General features: G+C 39.0%; 1 protein-coding gene across 6 annotated transcripts in view; it reads right to left on the reverse strand.

The window, feature by feature from the left end:
* Window positions 1-17650, reverse strand: part of ARFIP1 (ADP ribosylation factor interacting protein 1) — a 119365-nt gene that overhangs the window by 36078 nt on the left and 65637 nt on the right. For 4 of the 6 annotated variants that reach the window (XM_062199481.1, XM_062199483.1, XM_062199480.1 and 1 more), the window contains 4 exons: window positions 15029-15137; window positions 10783-10878; window positions 8876-8988; window positions 1359-1580 (listed from right to left, as the gene is read on the reverse strand). In XM_062199481.1, the coding sequence (XP_062055465.1) occupies window positions 1359-1580; window positions 8876-8988; window positions 10783-10878; window positions 15029-15137 (540 nt within the window). The remainder of the gene's footprint in view (window positions 1-1358; window positions 1581-8875; window positions 8989-10782; window positions 10879-15028; window positions 15138-17650) is intronic. The other 2 variants (XM_062199484.1, XM_062199485.1) reach the window with 2 other exon arrangements.

Here is a 17650-nt window from a genome sequence, read left to right on the forward strand (position 1 = left end):
ACATCACTGATAACAATGCTGTAACACACGCATATCCAGAGTACTCTTTCCATATCATAGAGATTTTTCCCTGGGCCATAAATCCTCTGAAAATTACACTTAACATGATAGCAAGAGATAATTAAAAGACATAGACAAGCCTGGGTACAAATTCATGTTGTAGCATTTATTTTGTGATCTTTTAAAAATTATCTAACCTCTCCTGGTCCGACTTTTCTCATCTATAAAATCAGAATAATATTTCTTGTGGTATTGTATAGATAAATCACATGGTATACTGAATATAAAGCACACAGCACACTACATTTGAATTGTGTGTGCACTCGAGAATTGCACTTATTATGACATTTAGCTTCTCAATATTAGATTAGTTGTTGTTTTTGTCTAACGGCTGATAGAACTGAAATCTTATTAGGATATGTATCAACACCCAGAGCTAAGGACAAAGTGATTTAGTTCTCTAAATTATCTAATTCTTCTAGTTAGAAGTCTGTAGGCAAGTAATTATCTATACATCTTGGCTCCAGCAAAAAAAAAAAACAAAACAAAACATAAAAGGGGTCAGTTAAGATAGCCAAAGAAATTCTTAAGGATGCTCTGTGGAGCCAGCGTTGTGGCACAGCAGGTGAAGCGACCGCCCATGAAGCCAGCATCCCATCTGAGTGTTGGCTCATGTACCAGTTGCTCTACTTCTGATCCAGCCCCGTACTAATGCCCTGTGAAAAGCAGCAGAAGATGGCTGCCACCCACGTGGGAAACCTGGATGAAGCTCCTGGCTCTCAGCTTTGGCCTGGTAGCCATCTGGGGAGTGAACCAGCAGACGGAAGAATTGTCTCTCCCTCTAACTCTTTCAAAATAAATAAGTAAGTCTTTAAAAACAAAAAATAAAAACAAAGAATGCTTTGCTAAAGAGTTATAGTGATATATGCCAAAATTTATATATAAATTAAATTCATAATTTAAATTACTTCTCTCAGTTAAAGTAGATCACAAATCCAGTTAAGCAAGTTACAATTTATTCAACACATTTGGAGACTAGAAGAGACTTCCAGCAGGTACCTAGTTTACTTTTTCCCTATACCAAAGAATCATCCATGGCTATTTTTAGATTCAGGCAGGACCAATACTGTCCTTTTTCCTTCTCTCTAACCAAGTTCTCTTCTCCTGAAGCCAGCCTTAGTTGACAATTTTTCTATATTACAATTGGATCACTATGTTGAAGAGAAGTCAGTTAAACCTTATTGTCTCAAAATTCTAATTTTATTGAGAGTTCAGCAAATCATAAATACAACAAGTATCTTAGAATACTTCTATGACTATTTCCCCCTGCCCCTAACAGTTATTTAAAATCATCTTACATGAAGTTCTAGTGACTTCAAACTCAGGTCAGCGAATGCATCTCCCAGTTGCCTTTGGGTATGTACCATCTGGAAAAGCTGGGTTGACAATGTCTGAGCCAGTCTTAAAATATTTTCGTATTTTTTCTTGTTATCTCTTAATATATCAATCTGAGCTTCAAGTTCAAGGTCCACAGTTCTTGAGCCACGGCCTAGCTTCTCAGAGATAATTTGTCGAGTGCACTAGAAGTAGAAAGATACACTTTTTTAAGAAGGAAAAAGAACAAAAGAAAAATACATAGCAACCTAAAATACAAATGGCAGAGCACACGGCATACATAATTTTCTAGCTTCACACAAACTGTAGAATCTTCTCATCGTTAGGAGTTCATCAGGACTTAGAGAGTAAGTTCACCAGACATGTCTAACAACTATTAACAGAGGAAATTTTAAGACTTATACACTGCCAGGTGGACTCCTCTCAAATAATCACACTTAAGTTTAATGCATTTTGGACAGATTATTTAAAACAATAGATATTTGACAATAGCTTAATAATAATATCACACTTCTACTCTGTTGTAGTTTTAAGTGCTTTTTTCTTCTATCTTCCTTCCAAATGGCTTGTGTGTCTGACAGAGGAATAAGGGTAAAAAGAAAGGAAAGAGGAGGAGGAAAGAGAAGTGAGTAGGGGAAAGAAATTAAAGATTTCTGAGTTTTCCCACATACCAACGTGTGAGTATTAAATGTTGTTATTCTCTTCCATCCCAGAAATAATGATGTAGTAACTTATAAAAAATTATAAGCAACTTCATTACTCAATAATAAATTTAAGGGCAACTGTATAGGGTACAAATATACTGCTCATCATTAAAAGCTATCAGAAGTATCCTAAAAAGGTAGTAATTACTGTAATTTTTAAAACTTGCTGGGGCTGGCGCTGTGGTGCAGCAAGTTAAAGCCCTGGCCTGAAGCGCCAGCAACCCATATGGGCGGCAGTTCTAGATCCGGCTGCTCCACTTCTGATCCAGCTCTCTACTATGGCCTGGGAAAGCAGTAGATGGCTCAAGTCCTTGGGACCCTGCACCTACATGGGAGACCCGGAAGAAGCTCCTGGCTCCTGGCTTTGGATCAACACAGCTCCGGCTGTTGCGGCCATCTGGGAAGCGAACCAGCGGATAGAAGACCTTTCTCTCTGTCTCTACCTCTCTCTGTAACTCTGTTTTTCAAATAAATAAAATAAATCTTTAAAAAAAAAAAAAAAACTTGCTCTAATATCTTTCAAAGCTTTGGTTACAGAATTAACTTGTAAAAATTAATGCACAAAATAAATTTCCTCTTCTTTCCTTTACTCTCACAAACTGTTTATGGAAGGAAACTATTAGCTTGACAGGTATTATTCCAGAGTATGTAAAACACATAATCGGTTTTAGAGTAAACATGAGATTATATTATGCTGGATGCCATAGCCTGAATCCTGAACCCTTCTTTTCTAGGAAAAAAATCTCTCGAGATGTTGCCTTGCCAATATCCATAAACCCGCTGTTCATGTTTTTCTGTTTAAAACTGAAACAAATTTCCTGACTCAGTTCTAGTGTCATAAACTAAAGATCTTTATGAACCTTTTTAAAAATTTTTAATTTTATGTATTTATTTTTTAACCATTAAAACAGACATTCTTAACTCTATAGAAAATGGCAGGACAGGTGAGAGGTCTAAACCACATAAGAGGGATAAATTATCACTCTGGAAAACAGAAACACTCCTGGGAGATGAAAATCCCAGAAGAAAAGTTTAATTGGAAACACTGAGATTTTAATTAGAAAAATGTCAGCAAGAAATAATGTCTGAAATGGTAGGAAGGTAAAAGAAATGTCACTCGTTCCCACACTTCTCTTCCACGTTAGGATTTTCCTGTTGGAATATCACCACAGACGTTTACGATATTCACAAGCCAATGTTATGTGGTACCTTCCACAGCAACCTCATAATAGTTTGCTCAAAGTCAAGAAACCAAATGCCCTGAAAACATTGTAAACAGAGCAAAATGAAAGAAATGCCTACTGCTGTCTGAGTGGCCATTTTCCCCCCCAAAGAAACAGTGGTTTAAGTAGGCAGCTGGAGGAGCCGGTGCTGTAGTGCAGGGGGTACAGCTGTGTCCAGCTGTTCCACTTCCAATCCAGCATCCCTGTTGATGCGTCTGAGAGAGCAGCAGAGGATAGCCCAAGTGGTCAGGCCCCTGCACCCACATAAGAGACCTGGAGAAAGCTCCTAGCTCCTGGCTCCTGGCTCCTGGCTTTGGCCTGGCCCAGCCTCTACTGTTGCAGTCATCTGGGGAGTGAACCAGTGGATGCAAGACCTCTCTCTCTCTCTCTAAATCTGCCTTTTAAAAAACAAGTAGGCAGTAGGATCAAAGGTTTAATGAGGAAATGTTTTTGCTTCTAAAAGCTAAGACAGTGGGAATAAGGTAATATTAATTGTGAGGCAAATTATGATAAACCTGGACTCTTGAAACAAGTTTTGAAACCACACTTAAACAATAGAGCTTGAATGGTAACACAGGTAATATTATATACTCTATAGAAAAGATAAATAATTTGAAAGTGCGAGAACTACAGATTGTCTACCCTAGCTTTGTAAAGAACTTCTGGTAGTGAGAAGATACAGAGTTGCTAGCCACCCGTCCACTTAGAGTTCCAGAGGAATTTTCTAACAAGATCCCTGAAGAACAGATTTTTACCGGATTTCTGAAATATACTGAAGTTAAAATATAAAACTAAAGATTGGTATGTATTACAAAGTAAACTTACAACAGAAGAGAATCTAAGTTTTCTTCCCTTCCTCAAAGTTCTTGAAAATGGAGATCACTTACAAGCTAGGAGTCCTCGTTAGCTTTCACACAAATCAAGAAGACTGTTCTGATGATAACAAGACAAATGAAGCTACAGGGCAGAAGGAAGACAAAGTGAATTACTGACCCAGGTAGGTCTATTTGGAGGAAGGTGGATGAAATAAAGTGACAGTGTTCCAAATACAGTGAGTCATCACCAAACTGGCTCAAGAACTGACACGACAGTCCCCATGTACTCTGAGTACTTAAACAGCAACGCGAGCCACGCTGTAATGCCAAAAAAGGAATAAAGACATTCAAGCACCTGCAAAAGGAAAAATTCACTGCAACAACTGACAGAAAAAGGGTTATTAAGGTGAAATATGGAGAAGAAAGGAGCATAAAAGGAAAATGGACAGGGGAAATAGGTCAACCAATAAATGAATAAAGCAATAGAACAAGAAAAAATAAGCGTGAGAGCTTAAAAGAACTGGCTTAAAGACAACAAAGGTTAATTTGATAAGAAAGTAAATGCTAACAGCAAATTCTTAAAAAGCATATAATGTTTTTAAAAAGCATATAATGTTTGGGAAAGATGTCAAACATCTCTGAATTGTGAAATCAAGATTATTCTAAGAAAAAAAAAGGGAAAGAGAATTTGAAAAAGCTCTATTATAGACTAATGAAAACACAAAAACAGACCAACAGAAAAGAATGACTGAATAAATAAAGCAGAGTTTAGTATAATTTTGGATTTAACATTTGTGAATAAATCAGATAGATTATATTTAAAGTGATGGGTTCAAGGCCTAAATTTCCTATTATATATTTAGTTTTAATCACCAAATTAGTCTTTGGGCCAAAATTAAGAACCAATAAATGAAGTACTCAATACTCTGAGGAAAAGCCTTAAAGTATTTTCCACAGAATAGAAACAGAAGAAATTAAATACAGAAAGAAAGAAGGATCAGAGTCATATCCAGAATCAAGTTACTCAAGAGTAATACAGATAGGGGCCAGCATTGTGAGGGAGCAGATAAAGCCACTGCTTGCGATGCCAGCAACCCAGATAGGCTCCAGTTTCGAGTCCCAGTTGCTCCACTTCCAATCCAGCTTCCTGCTAATGTGCTTGGGAAAGTACCAGAAGATGACCCAAGTGCTTGAGCCCCGGCACACACATGGGAGACCTGAAAGCAGCTTCTGGCTCTTGGCTTCAGACTCGTCCAGATCCTGCTGCTGTGGCCGTGTGAGGAGTGAACCAGCAGATAGAAGATCTCTTTCTCTCTGTCTCTCCCTCTCCCTCTGTAAGTCTGCTTTTCAAATAAATAAATAAATAAGCTTTTAAAAAAAAGAGTAATACAGATAACAAGACTTGTCCTAAATCAACCAAATCAGAATAAGTATTGAAGCATTAGGCAAATGCTAATCAATGCCCAACAGTAGCTACAATTTGGGCTGAAAAAGTAAAAAAGCAAGAGCACAAAAAAGCTACAAAGACCCAGTGAGGCCACTGCATACTGTGGTTTTTTTTGGTTGAAAGATCTAAGTCAGCCTAGATACACTGGGCTACAAGATCCATGAAATCATGTTAAGTCAGGACTTTTCCTCTTTTGACCTAGACTGAAATATCCAAATTAAGCTCTGATAAAAAAAATTCACTTAAAGTATTCATTTTTAGGAAAATGATGCCTCCTTTACATAATATACCATGTGTATAAAATTTTTTAAAATGATCATTTTTATTTTTTTTTAAGAGGCAGAGTGGACAGTGAGAGAGAGAGACAGAAAGGTCTTCCTTTTTTCGTTGGTTCACTCCACCATGGCCGCTGCAGCCGGCGTGCCGATCCGAAGCCAGGAGCCAGGTGCTTCTCCTGGTCTCCCATGGGGTGCAGGGTCCAAGCACTTGGGCCATCCTCCACTGCATTCCCAGGCCACAGCAGAGAGCTGGACTGGAAGAGGAGCAACCAGGACAGAATCCAGTGCCCCCACCAGGACTAGAACCCTGGGGTGCCTGCGCCGCAGGCGGAGGATTAGCCTAGTGAGCCGCGGCCAAAATGATCATTTTGATTAACAAAAACATGACGAAAGGCTGAATGCGGTATGTTAGATAAATATAGGATCTGTATGACTCAGCAGATTATTGTCGAGGTAAGACATGGAAGAAAAGGAACAAACAGTAACTCATACATACTGAAACAAACAGATAAAAGAACAAGAAAAACACCATCTAAATGACATAAGAGGAAGTCTCAAATGAACAAAAACTTAAATAACCAGGTTTGTAATTACTAGAAGTTGGTTCAGATGTAAGGCCTTTTTTTTTTTTTTAAGTTCAAAATGTGTGGACCTAGAATACTGATAGCGAGAGGCAAATTTCATGAGTAAATGAACAAAAGAATGGCTGAATAAATACATGTAATAGATAAACGAATGAAGTTCAGGTTCAGTACAAGAGATAAACAAGTGAAATGAAGGGAAATCCCAAACTGCAGGCAAAACAGTCTCCTGAACAAAGCCATGGCCATGTGAGAAACCACAGATTGTTTAGGAAATCCTGGGGTGATTTTGTATGGCTCCCTGGGTCCACAGATAGAACAGAGCAGCAGGAACTAAAGCTGGAAAGGTAGCCAGGGGTCCGATGTATGGCATTCTAAAGACGGCGTGAAGGATTGGAGGCAACAGTGAATCAGGTCAGGCAGAGCAGAACATGTACTGTACGAGAATTTGAGAAGCGATCACAGTGCTCTGTGAGAGGAATAACACGAACTATGGCTGTGAAAGCGGAGACGGAGAAAAGGAGAGCACGTGAAACAATGTTAAGGAAGTAGAATCCATAGGATTTATGACTGACTGACTATGTCAGCAAGAAGACGGCTGAACTGCCAGGATATTGTACTCCTTGCAGTACAAAGGCAAAACGATGCATGGAGTGGGACAGTCCACATCCTTGAGAACAGAAGGGGCGATGAGTTCATACTTTTAAAAGACTACCATCGGCCACTTCTCAGATTCCACACTGACATTAGCTAAGTCTCTTTCACAGAGATACTTTTGCCATCCTAAGGAAAAAAAAAAAGAGTACATAAAAGATGGATGTGTGTATGTATGTAATTTGAAAGGCAGAGTGATAGAAATGCAGAGAGCAAAGAGTTCTTTCATCCATGGCTTTACTCTCCAGATGCCTACAATGGTTGGGGCTGGGCCAGGCTAAAACCAGGAGCTCGGGTCTCCTCCGTGAGTAGCATGGACTCAAATACCCGACCCATCACCTGCTGTTCCCAGACACATTAGCAGGCAGCAGGACTGGAAGCAAAGCAGCTGGGACTAGAATCAGCACTCTGATATGGGACGCAGGCTCCCAAGAGGCTACTTAAAATCAGCTGGGCCACAATATCTGCCCCAGAAAATCCATACCTTTGTATAGATTTTCAGATTGTATTTTTAAAGTATTAACTAAAAAATAAATTCTATATTAATTGCTCTAGGAAAGACCCATGAGAATCCTGTTCTATATAAAAAAAAACCAGGCAATTTTTAATTTACCAAACACTAGACCCATAGCCAGTCCACAAATACAGAGTTGTGTTAATGCCCTAACCTGAACTGCTAGGACTCGGATGCACTTAACAACTCCACGAATTCTACTGCCTCGACCCTGTTCAGATTCAAAGACGCCAAGTGAATGTGGAGCTTCGGCTGTTTATAATACATCAAATACAGTATGGATTAAATAATTTGCTTATTTGTTTTATGGAGAGCATTAGAAAAATAACCACCAGTTACTCTGAAGCAATGCAAATAACAATGTTAATGAACTCTTATGAACTTTTGAATCCCAAATAATTTGTAATTTGATGTCATTAAAGTAAGATGAGAGAATTTCCTGTTTAAAGACAATATATTTTTCTTGGCCTTCAGCTGCTTTAAGTATCAAAAACACACAGTTGAGAATCCCTCAGTCAAAACCCAAAATCCACAACATTTTGAGTGCCAACATGATGTTCAAAAATTATTGGAGTTTGGAGCATTTGGGATTTTGGATTTTTAGATTAGGGATGATGCTCACTTGTTAGAGTCTATGCAAGTATTCCAAAATCTGCAAAGTTCTGAAAGCTGAGACATTCTGGCCCCAAGCAGAATACAGTATACAGATACAGCTGCCCTGTGGCTAAATGTATTCCCAGGCAGTACACTATCTGCCAGCCAATAAGCATTTCTGTAGCTTCTTCATACTTCCGTACTGGCTCTTTTGCTTTTTAAAGATTTATTTGAAAGTCAGTGTTACACAGAGAGAGAAAGAGAGGCAGAGAGAGAGAGTCTTCCCTCTGCTGGTTCACTCTCCAATTGTCTGAGACAGCCAGAGCTGCACCGATCTAAAGCCAGGAGCCAGGAGCTTCTTCCAGGTCTCCCACACGGGTGCAGGGGCCCAAGGACTTGGGCCATCTTCCACTGCTTTCCCAGGCCATAGCAGAGAGCTGGATTGGAAGTGGGGCAGCCAGCACTCAAACCGGTGCCCAAATGGGATACCGGCACAGCAGGCGGCTGCTTTACCAGCTACGCCACAGCGCTGGTCCCTAACTCTTTAAATTATATGTAAAGATCAATAAATATTTTCTAAATGTATTTACATTATCCTCTACCATATATTCACAGAATTGCAGTGTAATAACATAGAAAAGATAGGTTAGAGCATTTAAAATTTACAAACCTTGTAAGTGTTTAGACTCCACTTTCGAACAAGTTCTAACTTTTCCATGGCGGGATTTTTAATTTCATCTGCTAGAATAACTGGTCCACTTTTTGTCTGCGTTCTCTGACCACCTGCATGATCATAAGATAAAAACACAAACCAGATAAATAGGGAAAGAAAACACTGAAGCTGTTCAAACTACTTAGATATTTAAAAAACGAAACAGGTTCCCACAAAGTGAAAAACTAGAAATTCCTAGAATCACTGTGGCTAAGTTCCTAATCACTTCAAAAAATTTTTGTCCATTCAACACAAAATGGCATGTGGTTTGTCTTCTTTTTAAAAATTTCCACTGCAATCAGTCTCCTGTTCTTTTTCTTTAAAAAGAAAAATATTTCTTTGAAGGGCTGAGAGATAATTAAAGACAGAGACAGGCAGAGAGAGATCTTCCCTCTGGTGGCTCACCCCCCAAATGCTTGCTGCGCCAGGCTGAGGCTAGACCCCAGAACTCAATCCTGGTCTCCTATGCGGATGGCAGGGAGCAAGTTCTTGAGCCATACCTGCACTGCCTCGCGGGGTGTGCATTAGCAGGACGCTTCCTGTTAATATGCTCCCTGGGAGGCAGTGTGTGATGGGTTAAATAACTGGGGACTTGCCATGCACATGGGACACCTGGACTGAGTTCCAAGCTCCCAGCTCCAGCACTGCCCCAGCCTGCGCCAGTCCTGGCTGTTGTGGACATTTGCGAAGTAAGCCAGTAGATAGGAGCTCTGTCATTCTGTCTCTGCCTCTCTAGTAAATAAACAAATAGAAGTTTAGAAAGAAAATAATGAAAAGGGGAATAGTATATATGAAAAAAAAAAATTTCAAACCCCAACACCCCCACCAGAATGAAAGGCTGGTTTGAAACAAGACCTACATTGTATTAAACTTCTTTACTCCAGAGACAAGAAAAAAATTTAAAAAGAAGGGGAAAAAAGGACATAATTAACAAAGATAGTATAAAGCTCTCATGATGTACTGTTCCAACAATTAAGAATTTATGACCTAAACCAACTCTACTACTACATGGTTTATGATGCTAATAATTTGGGATGAAAATTTTCTAATAATTTTAAAAACACAACTGACATAAGGAAAAGTGAAAAAGTTGTAAAAATGGTTTTAAAAAACTGGAGTCAGGAAAACTCCCTTCCCTCACTTATTCCTGTAGCCAGAGCACTCATTGCCACAGCTTCACTGCAGTCTATGATCAAATCAAATACATTTAAGAATTTCCAAAATTCTCAGACACAAAATATAAATGCTAACATTTCACATAAAAAGAAATGTGGAGTTTATTTTCCCCCATTTTTATAGCCCAGCAAAAATGAAGTGCAGAGTAAATTCAACGCAAAGACATTGATGGTTTTTTCCCCCAAGTATTTTTCACTGAGAATAACTCGTAAATTACATGGTATTTTGTTGCACTTTGCAAACTATAAGTTGAGGCTGAAAATAAGACGACACAACTTTTTCCAGCTGACCCATTTGCAATAATAAACAACGCAATTGCTGAAGGTTCCTTTTTTGTTTAACTGCAAACAGAGGGCAGAGCTGCAAAGCTGGAAGTTTAAGGAAAAGCAAGTGAAGTTACATTTCCCAGAGAAAAGAAGGGATGATTTAAAACAAATCAAAGTTTACAAGGTTTTCACCATAAGATGGATTTCAGGTTTGAGACAGGGCCTCATTATTCCAAAAGGCCAGAAAGACAGGCTATGGCTAGAAAGATTATTTCTCTCATTGTTCAAAAAGAAAAGCAGCAGCAGCCACCAAAAAAGCCAGAACAACACACACCTAAGAATACAAAGCAAGTGATTATGAAACTGAGTTAGTTAGCTTCAGCAGTAGCAGGAAGGGCTTTATCCAATCAGTGCAGTGAATACCTGCAGGAACAATTAGATCACTTCCTTGTTGAGCCAGTCGACTAGCTGCCACCCTGCTAGGAGACATAACAGATGGCAGTGGTGGTGCTGGGGAACCTGAAAAGGGGCAGACATGGAACTGTGAAAATCCTTTCCTTCTCCACACAGATTTACTGACACTTCCTTTAAGATATTCAAACACTAGGACCAAATCCCTGGAATGAGCATCTTTGTTTTCTCATAGGAAGTGACTAACAAATGGATGCTAGCAGGCTGAGTTTTTGTATAAACTTTTCATCAAATTATCAAAACCAAGCAAAACACATTAACTATAAAAATAAATCTGGCAAGATCACTTCCAAACAATACTTTGCGTGGACTCTTACTTCCAAAATCAATGACTAGAATATGGTTAAAAGCCCCATGGTTGAATAATTTAAAGCTTAAGTAAACATTTCATAACCTGCAACTCTTTCGTATGAAGGAAAAAAAAAAACATTCAAAAATCCAAAGTGATGTAAGGGATATTAAAGTATGCTTTTATCTCTGTTATAGAAATATGAATGAATTCTAGCTTTCACAGGAATTCTTGCCAAAAGTTTCAAATCACAAATCAAACGTCACACAGCATAGATCACCGCTAGTCACAGCCTGTGCCCTGCCATCAATCAAGTCACTGGGAGCATGTCAGAAATGCAAATTCCTCAGGCCCCTGCCCAGACCTACTGACCCAGAACCTGCATTTTCACAAGATCCCCAGGTGATCTGCATGTATTTGGAAGTCTGAGAAGTGCTGATCGCAAGAATCACTCCTGGAGGCTTTAAAACATACTTGAGACACTCCCAAGATCTACTGCTCCTCAGGAGAACAAGCATCTACGCTTTTCTTAGACGATTCTCAAACACAACCAAGCTTAAGAACCCGAGCAAAGGAGACAATTTTTGAATGAAACACAACTGAGTTCCTGGATCTGAAATTCTGGCTTTATCTACCACATAGTGTCAGAAATATTTTGGCAAATCACTTAACAGTCCTGAGCTTTATTTATCTGCAGAGTAAGAACCACCACCCAACATTGTCTCTACTGCCCAGGAGTAAATCAAAGAAAAGGGAGTAATCGCTAAGAAGTTGAAAAGATCCGGAGAGTCCTTTCACATTGCGCTGAGAATGCGCTGATGTCTGCAATGTACTTTTACTTTAATTGCTGTCCTTCCCCAGTTCTCTAGAAAACATGTATCAAATTCATAACTAAATTGTCTAATGGGAAAGAATCAAACCTACTCTCTAATAATTAAAAATAACTGGTCATATGTTAGTTACTACATTTTGGTGTAGAATCAGTCACCTTAATTTGGATTGGATCTCACATTAACCTTCAAACATCTGATAGACTATACTTTCACATTACACTGTAAGAAACACGAGGCTCAGCAAGGCTAAACAATTCCTTATTAGAGACTCAGAAGTTCTGAATCCACACTAGGATACATTATTAAACTCAACACAGAAAATACTAATCTGTAAGTTAATCACTGAATTGAGAGGCATTTTAAGTGGTATCTAGTCCACCACTTAAGGGACAACTGTATCTCTCTTATCCAAGGCACCCGGGTTTCTACAAGGAAATGTTCAATAAATGAAGTCCACCATAGTTCAACATCTCCATAACCCTAAAAACAGCGCTCTACTGCTCTAGTTATTACAATGTATTAATCTTGTTTAGGAACTTCCACCACAGCACAACGTGAGAGGTGTCTAATCTGTAACACAAATGATACATAACTTCCCAAACTAAAATGGCAAATGATCTGGTGCTGAGGCTAACTGGGCCTGTAGCTTTTTTATTTTAACCTCCAAAAGTAATGATCACTTCTCTATTTCTTCAATATTATAATCCTTTAAACTACTAATTTAGTTGCTATATTCACCAATACCCAATACAAAATAACTCTTAAAAAGCCAAGATCTTGCTAATTGGCTAAATCTGGAGAATCAGCTCTGTTTCATGTCAGTGACAGAAATTTAGGAGTATGAATGTGTATTCAATGACCAAAGCACCCATTAAAACAAAACTCAGGTGCCAAGCACCCTTCACTCTTATGACCTTGATTTATTCAATTTCCACTACCTTAGCTTTATTTAAAAAATAAGAATGAACAGTGAAAAAATTATGTCATTAGATAGCCCATTTCACAGTATAAGGAATCCTACTGAGTTAGCCTAAATATCTGTTTCCAGGATTTGTATATTAAAGAACACATTTCAAAATTTAAATTGTTCTTGAATACAGCATTTGCCAATACTACAATAAAAATATAGAACACTATTATCTGCAAGACGGCTAAGAATTGCACAGGCACAGGGATCATTTTTCATTCTGTTAAATTAAAATGTAGTATTAAAATATACTCAGCTGAACATTACATATTTTAATAAGACCTCTATCAAGAAAATCATCTATTTTCCACACCCAAATAGTTACGTGGTTTTACATTCTTTTGCTCATGTAAAAATGAAAAGTTACTACAGGAGTGGGCGTTTGGCCTAGTGGTTAATATTCTTGTTTCTTTTCTCTCAGCTCCAGCTCTGAAATCAGCTTCCTGCTAATGGGGATCCTAGAAGGCAGCAAGTGATAGCTCCAGTGACTGGGTCTCTGCCACCCACATACAAAACCTGGATTATGTTCCCAGTTCCCGGCTCTGGCCTGGTGCAGCCCAGAGTCAGCCACTGTGGGTATCTGGGCAATAAACCAGTGGATGAGTGCTCACTCACTCTCTCTTGTGGCTGCCCCTCAAATTAAAAAAAAAAAAGTTTAAGTTATTACAGAAAAGAGTGTTTTTAAAAAGTCCTATTTCCCCTTTCTATTAAAAACAGACATGAGTATATATGGGATGTGTATAGAAAACAGTTATGCATAGGTCTAACTGCATATTTTTTATTGTTTTACTTATTTTATTTGAAAGGCAGAGAGAGACACACACAGAAACTACCAGAGAGACAGAGATCTCCCATCTACTTGTCCAGTCCCCCAAATACCCATAAGGTTGGCTACGGGAGGTGAAGGCAGGAGCTGGAATCCAAAATGGGTCTTCCATGTGGGTGGCAGAACTGACTCCCAGAGTATGCATTAGCAGGATGCTAGAATGGGGAGCGGAGCTGGGGCTCAAACCCAGGCCCTCCTATACGGGAAGTGGACATCCCAAGAAGGGTCTTAAAGGCTGTGCCAAATGGTTGCCCTACAACTGCCTGTTTTAAGAGAGGTCTGCTCTGTGGCCTGGGAACCTGCACTTTGGGAGGACTCCCTCCACGCCCACAATGATTAAGAGTGGCTCACTGTGACTAAGCTGTTTATACAAACAATGTGGTTTGGGCAGAGCACCTGCTTTCTTCTGGAAGTCTAGACCCGGTGAGAGCTCCACAGAGGATGCCTATGTGAACAGTCCCCAGTAAACACCCCCGCCTGGCATCCTGCAAGGAGCTCCCCTGGTTAGCAACCTCTTACTTAAGTTGTCACAACTTGTTGCTGCGGAGAAGGAAGCAGTTCCTGCCCGACTCCAGCAGGAGGAGATTCTTGGAAGATTAGGCTCAGTTATCCCCCGAGTTTGGCTCCTGAAGTGTCTGCTTTGTTGACTGTGCAGGGCATTCATCATGTGGTACACAGCAGCCCTGAGTCCTCCTGTCAGTGCTAGCAAATCAGGAAATCCGAGTGTGGTCTTGGAGCCCTCCTATTCAGCATCATCAAAGGACTACTTCCTATTTGCTTTGAGATCTCTGTTTATACAAAGTCAATTTAGGGTTATAAATTTTGTGGTTCCAAGATAAAATAATCTAAATGCTAGAGTTTTGATATAATTTTCAAGTTTTTACTTTAGTATCTTAAAATCACTTCTTAAATAACAATCAGTGAAATTATGACCATTGGCCTAATATTGTTAGGCATAACCTTCCAAGAATCTTTACCTGGTGTCGGAATTGCTTAATTCTTGCCAGTTAAGAGTTGTGACAACACTAAGTGAAATGTTGCTAGCCAGCCTGAGACTCGAGGCCCGGGCTCTTTACTGGGGACAGCTCATCTAGCCATCGTCTGTCCATCCAGCACACAGCAAGACTCCAGACTTCCAGAAGGAAAGCAGGTGCTCAGCGTCAACCAGTGTCTTATCACATAATTAAAGGGCTCAGCTCCTGCGCTTCATTAATGAAAGTAGCACCTGGTGAACTTCTCCCATCCTCCATCCCCGCCACCTTTACAAATATACGGGCTCTTACCTTGATAGGCTCCTGCTTCAATAACCCCCTCTTTGGTACTGTCAAAGCCATGAGATGTAATTTGGGTTTCTGAGAGACCAAGTCCAGATGGTAATGAACGCTTCAAATCCTTAGCAACATTTGAATAAAAGAAAAAATCTTTGTGAAAAAAATCCCACATCATATTAACAGTTCAGAACAACTGCTTCCTTTTAAGCACATCTTCAACTAGGTTTCTCTACCACTTAGTATTTCCTTACACTGTCATGGCATTCACAATGATGCATGCTCAGCACTTGAGCAAATACAGCAAGATTTGCTATTAGGTACGGAGTGCACATCAAATACAACACACTGGAAGGACAAGCAGCAGGCAGATACAAAACTTCAATTAAAACTGTTTAATCTACTGAAGCATTAGGAAACTTATTTTAAGGATCAGAGTTAAGATCACTAAAATGCCACTTCTAATATTTAAAAGTACTGTGACATATCATCATGATGAGCTTGGCTAAATGTCAGTACAAACAAATCCTTCATTTCAGGGGTTATTTTCCTTTAATTTTAAGGTGAGCTTCGTCACCTGGGCATTTCTGACTTCAATCAGGGCCAGAGAAATGAAATCTTTTGCTCTGGCTTAAACTACTATTAGCCTTAACTGCAAATTAGTATGCAATGAAACCCCAGCTATAATAAATGTAATATTCCATATTTGATTCTTACAGTGTGAAAATAGGAAGCCAAGAAGCACAATGTTCTTTAAAAGGCACAATGTTAAGTATATTCTAAAAAATCCTGTCCAGAACTTGTAAATTAAATCTCAGGGCTTGGTAATGATCAGGCAGACAGGCTGAGCGACTCTACCTGCCATCACCGACAATCCAAGCTGAGGCTACAGACTGGTGGCTCTACATGATGCAACCATACTAATAACAGCCTTAAAACTGGCCTGGTCACATGACTACAGCTTATTATGAAAAGTAAGCTGAAATGAAGTAAGGCATTAAGTCTAAAAATATAGTCACTGTTCTATTTACCTGTGTTAAACTTCACAGGAGTGTTAGGGCTACGACAACTTCTAATACAGCCAATGATGAAGCTAAATCTTTGCACTGATCACAGTTCAAGATACCAGATTTCAGAGTATAAAGATATAAAACTCATAACATGTTTTTAACTAATCCATCATACCTCTTTCAACATATTGGTAAGGTAAGAAGTTTTCAGTAGAGACACGGGATATTTCTCCAGAAGGGGGGTTACATGAGGGTGCTTCAAAAAGTTTGTGGGAAAAAAAAGGAATTTAAAGCAAAGTTCATTTTGGTACAGAAGTTTTTTGAAATCATATACTGAAGGAGTCTTCAAAAAGTTCAGGGAAAATGTGTATTATGAAAAAACTGTGCACCAAAATAAACCCATCTTTTAATTCCATTTTCCACAAATTTTTGAAGTGTTCATGTACTGTTTTACCTAAGACAGACAGACCTTAATCAGCAGTTGAAGACAATACATCAACAGGAAAGTATGCATTGACTTATAATGCATTTAAGAATTCAGATTTATAATGCAGTTAAGAATTCAGAAGAGGGAATGCTCACTGTGCAAGGGATCCTGACTTACATCAATGATACAGAATGTTAGAGAAAAAGAATGAGGACGAGGAAGGATGTATTCTCAACCTAACAGAAAAATCCGAGGGAGGGCTGGGTAAGAAGCCATGGGCAGTCATTACTGTGTTACACAGCATCGGGCCCACAATTATGCTCTCAGAACAAGACAGCTAACGGTCCATGGTGAGAGTTGGGGTAACTGAATTAGAAGGTGAGATAATAAGGTAGAAAATTTAGCCTCGGGTTAGAAAGTTACAGTTTTGAATAGCAGATTTGCTTGATTTGTTATTAATGGTAGTTGAAAGTAAAACACTTATTGACTTTAGTGTGTAAACTATGCACACTCTGGTAGGTCCAAGGTAATCTTGACTACCTTCTCTTTGGCTGCATTTCAATACCCTTTCTGGACTAGGAGATACATGGTAGAGTTTCAGAAAGCAAACAAGATTGTTTAGGACTTTGAATAGCAATGAAAACATTGGAGAACTGGCTCTAATTCCAAATATACCATTATTTAAAATAATAATTTGCGATGACTTAATGAGGTCATGTGTTGTAATGGATGCAACATGGGCTCTAGAGTCAGGTCAGATAAACCCAAGTTTGAATCCTGGCTCCGTCACTTCATTGCTACATGATCCCATGCAAGTTCTCTGAATTGTTAAGTTTCTTTACTATAATATGGGGGAGGTTAAGGGGTAATAATTCTTACCTCACGGACAATATACAAAACGTACACAGTATAACTTTGGCACTTCCAGTATTAACTTCCTTCTCCTTTATCCCAACTTGTAAACATAACTCTTCACTGGAGATTAAAAGTTGGAGCAATATAAGATTGGTTTCTTAATACTGAGCATTACATGAGTATATAGGAATGTGTTTTCATATCACTTAGGATGATTTTTATTTTTTGAGTGTCAAAGACAGTAGAATACACCAAAGTCTTTACCACCCTAGACATAGAAGATTTTCAAGCATTCTTACCCTTAGTGATACACTTACAATGTCATCTTCTTTTTTTTTGGACAGG

The sequence above is a fragment of the Lepus europaeus genome, chromosome 8 (genome assembly GCF_033115175.1).
Source record: "Lepus europaeus isolate LE1 chromosome 8, mLepTim1.pri, whole genome shotgun sequence".
Classification (NCBI taxonomy): domain Eukaryota; kingdom Metazoa; phylum Chordata; class Mammalia; order Lagomorpha; family Leporidae; genus Lepus; species Lepus europaeus.